Below are 14,859 nucleotides of genomic sequence, written 5' to 3' on the forward strand. Positions count from 1 at the left end.
GTGTGTGTGTGTGTGTGTGTGTGTGTGTGTGTGTGTGTGTGTGTGTGTGTGTGTAAGAGAATATAGCATTTCTTTTCATCGTATCTCCTAGGGCAGTAGTTTTTAAACTTCTGTGTGTACATACAGTCTCACCTTAGAGGAACACTGTTAGGAAAAAGAAAAGCAAATTTCTGGATTCCCCATACAGACATTCTAATTAAGAATGTCTGGAATAGGGCCCAGGACTCTGCATTTGTAGTGTGCAATGACGCTAAGACCATAATTCCAGAAACTGTGTCTTAGAGTCGGCCAGGCAATCACAACTAATAATGACTTTCTGCCAAATCACTAGCTACTGTATTAATACCATTTCAAGTCTATTGGATTCAGGGAAATATTTTTACTGTCACAACTGTTTTTTGTTGGATTGTGAAACATATTACAATTAATTTTTAAAATGTGTAGAAATGCCTCAGGGGCAAGCATAGAAACAGACATGTTTCTAAAGAAAGCTGGAGAAAGGTTCTTTAGAAATCGAGTAATTCCAATTTGGCATTTAGCTAATAATGTTCCTTTCTCATTATAATCTATTTTTTTCTAACAATGATTACTTTAACACTTTTTTCTTGGTATTTCAAAGCAGGATTATTGATAATCTAAATTTGTTAGACTGATTTATTAGTCTTTCACCACTAATTTGACCACACAGCTCTATATGTCTCCATATAACTCTCACAGTAGTTTACTGGAAATGTTCTCTGCACCTACTATTGTGTTTGCTTTTAATTTCTTCCCAAACTAGAAAAACTAACTTCGTGGTGACTTGCAAAAAATATTATTTCATTTTGCATCTTGAAAATATTTTCTTCTAGTAAAGACAAAAACTCAAACCAAGTAAATTTCAATGCTTGTTGAAACTCAAACCAAATAAATTCCAATGGCACAGTTGTTATCAGAATGTTTCTGGTAATAGGAAATAGGTGTCTGGGAGTATCTGTCTCCCCTTTCACTTTTTGGAATTGGAGTAGGGGAGGTATGTAATATACTTTGGAAGTTATATTTGCAAATCAAACATTTTCATATGAATTTAACTTAAATATTCTTACAGACTGTAATATTAGCACTAGTGAAAAATACAATAGAAATACTTTATTTCTGGTTTACTATTATCTTGCTTGATCTTAGAAGCCTCTTAATATTGCCAATCAAATAAAGAAATTTAGTCTAATTAGTGCATTAGCAGGATTTACACACAAGTAATAAAAACTCCACTTGTGCATAGATAGGTTGGTGATTTTCATTCTTTGTGAACACCGTCTTACCCATGGCTCCTGATCACCTTTGAAAGCAGCATCTTGGCACAAAGTATAATTAAATAATAACCTGTAATTGTCTTCTGTCATAAAAAGAGTAAGAAGATCCAAGTTTATATGTAATAATCAAGGAAAAGTTGGTGTTTATTGATTATTCTTATTTTTAGAAAAGGTATATCATCAGCACAGTAGCTCCACTGTGAAAAGTTAAAATATTTGTGCAGTTTTCCAGTGCTAATTATCATAAAATATTTTAGAATCTTATTGGAATTTCCTCATTCTGCTGTTCATCTTAATATAATTTGTTTGAACCACAATTACAGATGGCTTTCTTTTCAAATCAAACCAAATTTCTAACCAAAAAATAACAACTAAAGCTTATATCATCCAGGGACTTCTGTACAGTTTTCACATTACAAGTATATTTAAAACTATTAAACTTGATCCCTAATGCCATATTTTTTCCTGAGTTATTAGGATAAATATAATTTGGTATACATAGTTATTACGGACTCTTAAAATTTCATTAAAATTGTAGCCATTCAGTAACTGCTGTATTCATTAGCACAGTTTGAGTATAGAAAATACAGATTTTTAAAAATGAATTACTTAATAGACGTAACCTCTGAAAATTCCCATTTGTCCTGTTTAAATATTTTGATAGTGTTTTAAAAATACTTGCATTAATTTTAAGGTATCTTGCTTACAAAAATATTTTGTAGTCAAGCAATTTTCAAAGATTCCCAGTTTCCCTGATTGATAAATGAAATAGTTCATTTTCTATGCTAATCTAGAATGTTTTTCCTTTTTAATTAGTTAATAGAAAAGTGAGTTCATCCAGGGCTCAGTTACTTACATTACATAATTTCCCTTTATATTTTTAATGCAGAATCGGAAAACCCTACCATCACCATCACTGCATTACTGGCTTCCTTGAATAGCTGCTGCAATCCCTGGATATACATGTTTTTTAGTGGCCATCTCCTTCAAGACTGTATTCGAAGCTTCCTGTGCTGCCAAAACTTGAAGGAAAAATTCAACAAAGAAGATACTGACAGTATGAGCAGGAAACCGACTTTTTACTCTAACAACCGAAGCCCAACAAACAGTACGGGTACATGGAAGGACTCACCTAAATCTTCCAAGTCCATCAAATTCATTCCTGTTTCAACTTGAGTCTTGAGTTTATGCAACTTGACTCTTGTGATTGACTTTTTGGCCCATTAGCTGAATTGAGCTAGAAATCACGAGAAAAAATGTACTTTATTGATATAACCATAGATCAATTCATTGGGAACAAGAGTGTATTTCTAGTTGCATTTTCACCTTGCTACCAAAAACTATACATTATTTTATACGGAATATTAATGAAAACATGCTGCACCAAAATGTGCAGGTCCAACTCCTGGAAATATAACAGAAGTTATATTTTTAAAGGAAAAAGCATAACCACCCTAGCTTTATATTTTGTTATTGGTGTCTTATTTTCATTTCTAATGTAAATAAGACGATTGGTTTAAAAGTCATATAATGTACAGCACTGGTTCTGAACAAAAAGAGCGCATCATCAGCTTTAGTACTCAGAGAAAACATCAGAGAAATTATGTTTTCGTCCAATAAAATTAAGTTGTGCATCAGAAAATGCAGCCTTAAACGGTGTCCTGGAGATGAGTTGGCACCTCCAAGAGGCACGAGTATCTGGGCATAATGAGCAGGAGGTGGCCAGTGCAGAATGAAAGGGGAAAGTTCTATTAGAAACTATCAATTACCCTGAATTTCAAAATGGTAACTTTACAACCGGCGGCGCCCTCCTTTCGGTTCTTCACATATTATTGGTCAAGGAAAGCACGATTACTAAGATGCTGAAGGTGAAAGGAAATGTTGACTGGCCAAAAATATTTTTTTTTCCCTATTGTGAGGTTGATTTATAGTCAGATTTGTATGAGGTAAGCTAGATTTTATTAAAAGAGTGGAAAAGGATTGCTTAAGGTACTCTGTAGACTTTCTCTTGAACTTGGTAACCATATGTTGATCAGTGTTATAAGGGTATTCTGTGCTATGTTGGATAGGAACAAGATCACCTTCATGTTTGGTGAATTCAGATTCATAGTATGAGTATCCTAAAGAGTGACTCAGGATATAAAGTGCCCTCACATGTTTAATTAAAAGTAGCTTTGTCTTTCCAATCTCTCACTCATCTAACACTTGCAAAGCAGAGATGAGACAGGGTTCGGACATGAGTGACAGATGGAAAGAGAACTGCTCTGTGCCCAGACTGGCTTCCTTCATTATTAAATGCTTGACTTTAGGCAAGTTTCTTAAACACATATAAAGCCTCTGTTTTTTTGACTTACAATGGGGTTAATAACACTTACCTCACGGGGTTGTTGTGAGGATTAAATGAAATCAAATATGTAAAAAGAGCTTCATATATAGTAAAGTACTATACACATGCTAGCAGTTGCTTTTATTATAGCCTTGGGATCTCCAAAATTGCACAGATGTTTTCCAGTTTATTTTTCATTAACTAGAATTGGTTCATTTCACGGCTGGCATATACAATTCTAAAATTTAAATATAGATCTGCTGATTCATTGGACAGCATTTCCAGTGACCACTCAGCTTGGCTTCTCCTGCCTGACTAAAGTTTTCCAATTTAAAGATAGAACTTGCTTTTCTTTGAATGCAGGTAGATCAAAGCCAGCTATGAGCATCAATTTTTTTTCATTTTTAAACAGAGATCAATTACACCACTTTGCTGTTATTACATTTTTCATTAATGAAACTCAGTGGTTTTTCTTCCTAGCTATTTTGTCTGGCTTCTTCTTCTAAGAGATCATGCAACGATTTGAGGATACATCATAAATATTTTGCATCCCTGAGAGGAAGTAATAGTTGATTTTAATAGTATTATTTAGTTTCTTTTTTTAACTTTGTAGATAAGAAAATGAGAACTGGATGGCAATGTGAGAACCTGGAAGCAAAATCTTCACTCCTCTTCATTCTCCTGCCTTTCGAAATTCTCAGCCCTTTGGCTCCCTGTATTGATATGCCTAAAAAAAATGTTTCCAAATGCTTTATAGAAATTAGCCCCCTAGGTTTTCAAATTCTTTTCTTCAAAAATAACAAATCTGTCTTTTAAAGGGTACTATCCAATATAAGCCATCAACTAAATTAATTAAATTATTGTTTGACTTAGAACAGTATTTCAGTAACCCGGCACTCTAAGACTGTGAGTGCTTTTGACAACTCTTTGAAAGTTCAAAAACTAAAGCCTTTTGGTTTGGAACTAAGATGAACCCATTTTTTTCTAAATCCATTTCCAAAGTAAGAACCTCAGAACCTATAGACCCTGCTTCAAAGTATTGATATATACCCCCAAGCAAAACAATTCAATTTCAATGTTATTTCTGAGAACAGCTCTCAAATAAAGTTCATATCAATCTACCCAGCTGTATTTTCTCCTTTTAAATGTATTGAGAGGTGAGATAGAGAAAGTGGGCTGGAGAGACACGAGATCTGGGTGCCAGTTCTGCACCAGGCAAATATGTGATCTTAGTCTCTGTGGTTTAGGCTGAGAAGTTTCATCTGTCTGGTTGCTAAATTTTCTCAATGTTATGTACCCAGAAATGGCATTCACATATCTCAAAACAATATTTCAAATGGGAAGGAAACTACCTGCCTGTCTATTTCAGAAGAAGGGAAACTGAAAAAGTATTCCGGGAAGGGAAGTTTCCCTTTTCTTGACCAAAGAGAAGACCTGAGATATTATGCCAAAATGACAGCTTACAGTCAAGAAAAGATGTGTTGCAGTACCTTATTTTATTTTTCATTGTTAGCAGTGGGAAGATCCTGCAATAACACAATTTTAATACCTCTGTGATTATTAGGAATGTCATACATAAAATATATCCATAAATAGGGGGAAACCAGTCTATTGGGCATTTGATGAATATTAACTGATGATGGTAAAGAAACAATTTAGAGTGCATTATTAAGTGCTTAATGGGTTAATTTTGGAGTATATATTTTAAGGTGTAAAACTACCAGGCTTTTATTTTGAAATTTCATTTGGAACACAGTTATGAAGGAAATTCGTGAAATTCTTGGGTTAATTATATACTTGTTCTACATATAGAATTTCCATCATCATCCAAGAAGTCTTATGCCATGATTGAGAGAAGGGTGTGGTTTTACAGAAAAAATACTAAGCAGTCTTAATGATACACAGGACTCTGCCAAGCTTACTACAGTTTCCAGAATGGACAACCACTAATGATTAAGAAAAACAACTTTCATCTGTTATTACACAAGTTACAAAAACCCAATTAAGTTAAAGTTTGATGTCTTTCAGACTCTAAAGCCTATATTTTTGTAACTTAATTGGACTTTTGGAGTGTTAAATTATGGCTTCAGAGTTTGACTCTACCTAAAATATAGTTAGATGCCAATTAGGGAGAAATTAAACCTAATCCTTCACCCCAAATATCAGAGATTAGACAAACCTATGTTAATTGGAGCCTTATGGATATTCACATAGGAGGCAATAGCTTTATTTAGAGTAAGCCCAGGACAGGGCTGTCTGGGATGCTAGCTCTGGAAGTGCAGAAGCAGCCATTGTATCCCTGCCCAGCCCCTCCGTGGACCCTTTTGGTACCACTCAGTGTCATTGGCAACATTTGGAATCATAAGTAATAGAGGACCTTAAGTATTAGAGAATGACTGTTGATTAGAATTGGACCTCAGCCAATTTGAGCCAAAATTTAAGAACTATTCAAAAGAGTTTCTTTCTTCTGAGTACCTAAGACAGTGTAAATGGTTCAAATCACACAAATTGTATGGTTCCACTGTATACATAAGCATTTTAAGAATATTGTTTTAACATAATTATTAGGCATACTAAATTACAATAAATGAAAATGTATATGTGACCTGTAGTATGTCATATATTATTATGGCTAAATATTAAATGCCCTTTTTTATGTATTTGTGTATGTATATACCCACATTTTTACATTGATTTATATTCTAAATAATAATTAAAACAATATATTATAGAATGAATAAAATATTTTTGTGTTCCAGGGTTAAATTGTTGATAACAAATTCAGGAAAGAAAATCTGAGGATAAATTTGATTTAAATACCGGAAGAATTATTATTAATATAAAATAATATTTTCACACATGAAGGTAGTTGTCTTCATACTACAGAATTTCTGACTTAAATATCTTCTATAATGCTTTAATTCATTACCATAACACGAACTAAGAATTATTGTTACATCTTTACTATTCCATTTTTTGGAACTGTTTTTCAAATGTTCTATATCCTCTCGCTTATTATGCTATGTAAAATAATTTCAGTGTGTTTTTCCTGGGCCAATTGAAATGATTCTTGTTTTGAGTGGGTGCTAAAATGTTTTGCGATAATATCTAATATTTGGTCCTTTACAGAAAAAAATGGCTTGTGATACTATTTGAAATAACTAGTGTATTTTTCCTTAATTTTACTGTGTGTTGGCTTGTTTCTATAAATAAAAATAAGTTTGGATTTGTTTGAAAATATTATTTTACAACTTAGTTTGATAATGAAATATATTTCAAGTTAATTATATTGACTTTGAAAAACTAAAGACTGGTTTTACAGTTGGTAGCTATTGATAGGTTGGTATTCGAGCACAAAAATATGTGTGCTTTCGTGACCACAGCAAGAATAAGAGAAACTTTGTAGCTGCCCTTTCAATAAATTATAATTAAGGAATCAAATCAATTTTGTTATAGTCTATATTTAGACAACCAAAATGATTGAGGTTAGCTGAGGTCATGTTTGTCAGTCAGCCCTAAAAAACATCATCTATGTGCATTTATTTCTTGACGTTGGTAAGACTGACTTCTGGGGCCTAAAGATTAAAAATATTTCCATTTAACAACCTTCACAATTAGAATTTTTTTCCCAGTAGACTAATATATTTAAATTATATTAACTTTATAACTTATGTTGTCTTTGTTTTCCTTTTACAAGTCGAATCTTAATAGCATAAACTAAAAGGTTTATTTTGGGTTTGGCTTAAACCATAGAAGCAGGGAATGCCCAGAATGGAAGAAAAAGAATTTGAAGTATCTATTTTAAAATACCACTGTTATTTTAAAAGATTTATAATTTCCTAAAAATAAACAATATTTCTACCAAAGCACGTTTTCACAAAGTCCTATGAATCAGGTAAAACTAAAATAATAGTTTCACTGTACACCAGAAGAGACCCATAAAGAAATTCATAAAGAAACATTTTTAGTGCCAGTCGTATAAAAGATGTTCAATTAATGGAATTAATGTAGATATTCTAAATACATATATATACACAGACACACACATATGTATATAGTAATCTATATGCGGTGTTATAAAATATCGTGAATGTGTATAATAAAAAGCTTTAATTACAAGAAGCAGTAATGTATGCTGACAAAAGTACTGCAGGAGAGAACCAGGAGCTCTGCTGTTTTTACCATCTGTAGGTGAATGATCTTAGGAAAGTCACTCTAATACATCTGGGTGCCTAAGTAATATTATCTTGGTTGAAAAAAAAAAGGATTTACAGATTCAAGACCAAACTTAATCCTAATAGAAAGACTGTCACCACCATAGAAATGGACACTTGTCCTTAGGCACAACACAGTGGGACTTCAGTAGAACTTAAAGTATATGCTTATAACCCCCAACCCCTGCCAGAAAATCCAGCTTTTATGGTTCACCAAAGCATCCAGGTTTTTACACAACTGCATCCCATAAGCTTGTGTCACATAAACTGCTACAGCCTGAAAGGATGTCCCTACACTGTAACTCTCTGTGCTTACTGTTTCTTTTACTTTTCAAATAAAGTACTTTCATCTCATTCACTGTGCAAAGTCTGTGCCTATCCTTAGATCTTAAACCAATCCTGGGGGTTATTATGAATTCATGCTTCTGCTGTTCGCCAATCCTCAGCTCATTAGCCTGCTTCTCATGACGACTTTTTCTTCACTAGTTCCCTGACCATTTTTCTGCCTTGTGTAATGGGGTTTCCCTGAAGGTTAGAGGGTCATGTGAGAGCTTAGATTATGCCTCCAAAGAGACAGGGATTCATACTCACTATGCTAAAGTCCATGTACATCCCTTCTAAGGGGGATTAGTCTCTAATCATCCTTCTCTATAACCTTGCTGGCTGCCATCTTGCTTAGGTTTCCTTTCTCCACCAAGACCCCAAACCTTTGGTTTTCCTTCTGCCAGAAAGGAACATTTCTCCCACATTTTTATGTAGAACGATTCAGCTTTTTGTTGTCAAAAATACTCTTACTTAGACCATGTATTTCAAAGCAGTGCCTTGTCTTTAAGATGTTTTTCCTAAGCAAAAGAGTCATTGTCATCTGAAAAGGAATATTGTCTTTTTCTTAGATCAAAGAGTTCTACCTACACTGAGCTTTTAAAGTACTGTTTAAAAAAATTATTTTATGTTAGTTGTGAAACATATATAAGGGTACCTAAATAATTCAGATTTTTGCCCTTTTTATGTATTTGTGCAAATTTCATTCAGTTGTTATTTCTCCATGTTGAACTGCCCTCCATTTCCATGGGCACAAGCAACAAGATCATCTCAAGATAGTCTACCAGATTTACATCCCATAGTACTTTAAATGGAAACCAATCTCAGGTGACTGGTTTTTCTATTTCTTCTTGATTATTGTATGTATTGTTCATGTTGATATGCAAATTCTGTAACATTCTTTTCCACACAGTCAAGCACAAGCAAATGCACAGGCGAATGTGTTACGTTGTATTAATAATATCCACTGTGATCTTAATGTTCTAGTCCAGACTTTTACTTCAGCTTACCTAATTATATTTTATTACATTTCAGTGTCATATTAGATTCAACAACATCTCTACGATATTTTAAAACAAATCAAAATATTTTTTAAAAATCCTGCCACAGCTAGTCTTTCACCTGGGTCAGATGCCAGCCAAAATCTCTGCCAGAAAGATTTATATCCCTCTTCACTCCATATTCTTTATACCAACTCCATTTCCCAGCTGTGACTCAGCTTTTAGGTAATAGAACCAAGTTGTTCAAAGGAACAGGGCTCTTTCACAATCTGAATATGAGTAATGTGTCTTGCTCCCTAGGTCCTGCAGTTTGTCCGTGAGAAAAACAGGGCCTAATCCACATCCGAGAACATGGAAGAAATGTTTACTACTAAAGAGCTCTTGAAAGGAAAAGAATACTGTCCATCAACATTGAAAGCCTTCTGAAAACCCAAAGAAGCCAATGCATTCAGATATAACAAAGAGCTTGGATAAGATTCTTATCTAACTCCAATTTTTCAAAAGAACTGAACATAAACTACAAAAATTTCAGAGACATTTCAACTGGTAATTATCCTTCAATTGCTTCAAATGGGGTATCAAATAATCTACTCCACCCCTGACTCAAAGCAATGCAGATAAACGGTTAAGGATGCACAGGATGAGAAGAGGGATCCCAATGACAAGAACAGAAGAGGAAAATACGCCATTTGGAAGTTCTTTGAAAATATGCATAAATGTCTTTCTTTCCTAATCTATTTCAAGTTACAGTTAATATGGTGAAGAATTCTTGAGAAACTTCAATAAGATTATAGTTTAGATAACTATAAAAATTACCTTTTGGGGATTATTTTTTTTTTAAATGACTTAACCCTGTCTAGGCAAAATTGGTAAGCTAATACTTAAAATTGTTCAATATAGAAAGAACAACGTTCAGATAAATCTTGAATTTATAGTCAGTTGCACACATAGTATGGGAATGAATGCTTTGAATAAGGTATTATTTTGGTGTCAAACATAGGCTTAAAATTTCAGAGTTCATTTGTTCTAAACCACTCACTGCTTTTTCTGTTTCTGTTATGGGAGTTGTTCAAGTCTGTGCTTTCCAAGGCCTTTGTGTTTCAATTGACATTCTGGGAGATAAGCAACTTCAGGATCTTTGGAAAACAGAATGTTAATATGATTTATGCCTTCATTAGGATGAGAAGCTATTAAAATTAGCCTTTACCATTTCAAATCTTTTTGACTAAATTTCTCTGTAGAAAATAGAGGTGTGTGACCAGCTTCAGCTTGGTAGTTCCATTGGTAAATGAGAGCTAATGGGACACCTATCATTCATTAGATTTCATGAATTTTAATGTTTTGTCTTGAATATTTTAGGCTTAATTAGGTGTTATTTTCATCTCTTATTTAAATGCAGAAAATGTGTCTCTGAACAACATTTCAGGAAGAGAGGAAAAATAATTTCTCAACAGCTATAACTTCTTTAACCTTGAAAAGGGTCCCTATTTCCAGCCATCTTGTGCGTGGCTTTTCCATTTGCCCCTCCAGTTTGGGGCTGAGTCGGGGAAAGGGGGCAGAGCTAAATGTAGATCTGTACATTAGAATATTCGACTTCCTAGTATGAATATATTTTTCTCCTTCCCTGGAACTGGCTTCCAACATCAGTAAATCACCATTTTATGCTGGCCCATCTAGCCAGGCAATGAACCCCTTTTCCCAAGTTCATTAGATTCTACCCCAGCCTGGCTTCTGCCCATTTACACCTGGAGATCAACACCTTCCCCTTGCCCTTTTAGCATTGCTTAGACAGCTCTTATCAGCTCACTTGTCTTCATATCCTGCTCTTTTATAATAGTGCTCCTTACTAAGTGCTACTTACTAAAAGTAGAACTATGATTTGATCCAGCAATCCCACTACTGGATATCTACTCAGAGGAAAAGAAGTCATTATTTGAAAAAGACACTTGGACACACATGTTTATAGTGGCACACTTCACAACTGCAAAATTGTGGAACCAACCCAAATGCCCATCAATCAATGAGTGGATAAAGAAATGTTATATATATATATATATATATATATATATATAAATGGAATCCTATGAAGCCATAAAAAGGAATGAATTAATAGCATTTGCAGTGACCTGAATGAGATTGGAGGCTATTATGCCAAATGAATTAACTCAGGAATGGAAAAGCCAAATATTGTATGTTCTCACTGATATGTGGGAGCTAAGGTATGAGTACGCAAAGGCATAAGAATAATACAATGGACTTTGGGGACTTGGGAGGAAGAATGGGAGGGGTGAGGGATAAAAGACTACAAATATAGTGCAGTTTATACTGCCTGGGTGATGGGTGCACCAAAATCTCACAAATCACCACTGAAGAACTTAATCATTAACCAAATACCACCTGTACCCCAATAACTTACGGAAAAATAAAACAAAAATTAAATAAAATATAAAAATAAAATAAAACATAGGGTTTTTGTTTATGTTTTTTGCTTTTCAACCACCACAATGCAGGAAGACAGACCAGGATTTTTAACTGAATTTTGACCGCTCCAACCTGTAATATTTCCCAACATATTTGACTACACAACCTATTTTTCTAGGTCATGTTATTCTCACTTTTCATAGAATATATCTTCGGAAATGTTGACATTGCTACAGATGGCAAACAATCCAGTAGGGTTTATAATATCTTTAATGTATATCTTATAAAAGTAAAATCAATTTTAAATTGAAACATTAAATTAAAACATTAAAGTAGAAGAGGAAAATACAGGTACCTATTTATATAATAAAAGAATGAGAAACTGCTTTAATATTTCATCATGTTAAGCAATCATAAAGAAACATACTGATAAGTTTATATAACAATTTGAAACTTCTGTATGTCAAAAATGTAAAATTTAGGGAGAAAATGGCTAATTGGAATGATATATTGGTGATATCTATGCCAAAATGTTTGTCATTTTTAAAGAGCTTTGTCAAATAAAGAAAAAAAATGGAATTTATATTACACCAACAGAAAAATGGCAAAAACACATACATAGGAAAATAATAAAATAATGATGTGTTCCTATGAAAATACTTAATCCCGCTCATAAACAAAAATTAATACAATGAGGAAATATTTTTATGCATCTAAGATATGTTTAAAAAATCCTAACAGAGTGGCTTCAGTTGTATGGTAGAATAGGAAGCTGTCTACCATCCTTCCATTCACAGACATACCAATTCAACAAAAATATGTGAACCAAATTCCTTTGTGAAATATCCAGAAACCCAATTGAGAGAGGCTCCTGCAGCCTGGGTAAGTGTGCAATCAGTTGCATTGAAGCAGGTAGGAAAACTTGACACCCACCTCACCTTGCCATAATCTCTCTCCTAGATATACCACCACAAGATGGGGAGGAAACCCCCAACTCTCAGTCTCTGCATGGGAAGAAAAGAAAAGAACTGGGCCAAATGTCTAATATTCTGACTTCCTTGGGGTATGCCCTATGCATTGGTTTCTGCCTTGCCTGAATCTAAGTGCTGACAGAAAAGAACCCTACATTGGAAGTTGGTTAAGAGTAAATTTCGCCCGTAAGAACTCACTAGAGCCCATCTGGGCAAGTAGACAAAGAAAGACCCAAATCCCAGCTTTTCCCTGTGGAGGAAGAGTTGGAGCATATGTCTAATATTTCAACATTTTCAGGCCCTGGCTAACAAACTAGCTTTTATTTCACCTGTCTCAGAGTACTGACAGGACCCATTGTACTCTAGACTCTGAAGGCTAGTAAAACAAAGGTGAATTAGTGTGAATTCGTGTGCAATCAACTGTTAGAGACCCTCCACCCTGGCTCAATGCACAGTGAGCAGGTGGAACCCTAAGTTCCAGGTTTTTCCTGTGGAGGGAACGGTCAGACCATATATCAATAATCCAGTGTTTTCAGGTGCTGCCCAAGGGACTGGCTTCTATCTTGCCTATTTCAAAGCTTTAAAGGGACTGGCATACTCTATAAGCCTGGGGCCATAAAGAACAAATGTGGCCGCTTAGACTAGCACACATACACTAGCTTAGGGCATGCCACTGCTCCAGAAGATCCACAGCACAGCAGAGGGACACCAGGTAGGAAAGAGATTATGAACTTTTGTAATAAGTTACTGGAAAACCTCTCTCAATGAAGCTTTATGTGCACAAGTTCAGAGGACAGGTATATACAGAGAAGATCTGAGAGGTCCCCAAAATTTGTGGCCTAGTAGACAAATGAGGATTTTCTCTAATTGAGACCAATTCTTGAAGACTGGGAGTGGTGACTATTTTTCCTTACTGTGCGGTTACCAGCCCAAAGAGTGCAGACAAATAAAGATAAACAGAAAATAAATAACAAAAAAGTAATAGTAAGTCCCATTCCGCAAATGATTTCTTAAAACATACATGGTTTATCCTTCAATCAAAAGACAGTATGGCTAACTAAATATTTTAAATGATCCAATTATATGTTTCCCACAAGACACTCACCTTGGATTTAAAAACACATAGCCTGAAGGAAAAGGGATGAAAAAGATATTCCATGTAAACAGCAACCAAAGAAAGTAGGGCCGGCTATATTTATATCAGAGAAAATATATTGTAAGTCAAAAAAAGTTACAAGAGACAAAAAGGGCATTATATAACAATGAAAGGTCAATCCAACAGGAAGACATAGCAATTTTGAATATTTGACATATCCAACATCAAAGCACCTCAGTATGTTAAGCAAACATTAACAGAACAGAAGGGAGAAATAGCAATATGATGATAGTAGTAGGCTTCAATATTCCACTTTCAATAATGTACAAAATATCCAAACAGAAAAATCAATAAGGAAACAGAGGACTTGAATAACACAATAGCCCAAATGAACCTAACAGCTATACACAGAACATTCTACCCAGTAGCAGCAGAATACACATTCTTCTCAAGTGCATGTGAAACATTCTCCAGGCTAGATCACATATGAAGTCATAAAAGAAGTCATAGCAAATTTAAGAAGACTGAAATCTATAAATATCCTCTAATCACAAGAGAATTAAACTAGAAATCAGTAAGAGAAGAAAAAGTGGAAATTCACAAATAAATGAAAATTAAATAACAAAGTTTTGAGCAACCAATGGGTCAAAGAGAAATCAAAAAGGGGAAGTTAGAAAATATCTTGAGACAAATGAGATTTTTTTTAATATGACACAAAAATCACAGGCAACAACAGCAATAATAGAACAATGTAACTACATCAAAATGGAAAGCTTTTAAATAGCAAAGGAAACAGTCAACAAGGTAAAAAGGCAATCTACAAAATGGGAGAAAATATCTGCAAACGATATATCTGAAAAGGGATTAATATCCAAAACATGTAAGGAACTCTTGCAACTCAATAGGAAAAAATTAGTTTTTTTGAAAAAATTAGTTAGGAATTTTTGATTGAAAAATGGGCAAAGGACCCAAATAAACATTTCTCAAAAGAGGACAAACAAATGGCCAACAGATACATGAAAAGATGTTCAATATCATTAATTACCAGGGAAACACAAATCAAAAATTCAGCAAGATATCATTTCACACCAATTAGGTTGACAATTATCAAAAATAAATAAATAGATATTAGTAAGGATGTGGAGAAATTGGAACCCTTGTACACTGTTAGTGGGAATGCAAAAGGTACAACCATTATGAAAATCAGGATGGAGTGG

The 14,859-nt window shown here is 34.2% G+C and overlaps 1 protein-coding gene across 1 annotated transcript in view; it reads left to right on the forward strand.

Moving 5' to 3' along the window:
• The window catches only part of AVPR1A (arginine vasopressin receptor 1A), an 8,851-nt gene extending 1,792 nt beyond the window's left edge, over positions 1 to 7,059 (forward strand). The window contains exon 2 of the mRNA XM_032288640.1: positions 2,182 to 7,059. Within this exon, the coding sequence (XP_032144531.1) occupies positions 2,182 to 2,468 (287 nt within the window). The 3' untranslated portion in view covers positions 2,469 to 7,059. The remainder of the gene's footprint in view (positions 1 to 2,181) is intronic.
• Positions 7,060 to 14,859: the final 7,800 nt, after the last annotated feature.

The sequence above is a fragment of the Sapajus apella genome, unplaced genomic scaffold (genome assembly GCF_009761245.1).
Source record: "Sapajus apella isolate SASKATOON/1434 unplaced genomic scaffold, GSC_monkey_1.0 scaffold2, whole genome shotgun sequence".
In the NCBI taxonomy this organism is placed as follows: domain Eukaryota; kingdom Metazoa; phylum Chordata; class Mammalia; order Primates; family Cebidae; genus Sapajus; species Sapajus apella.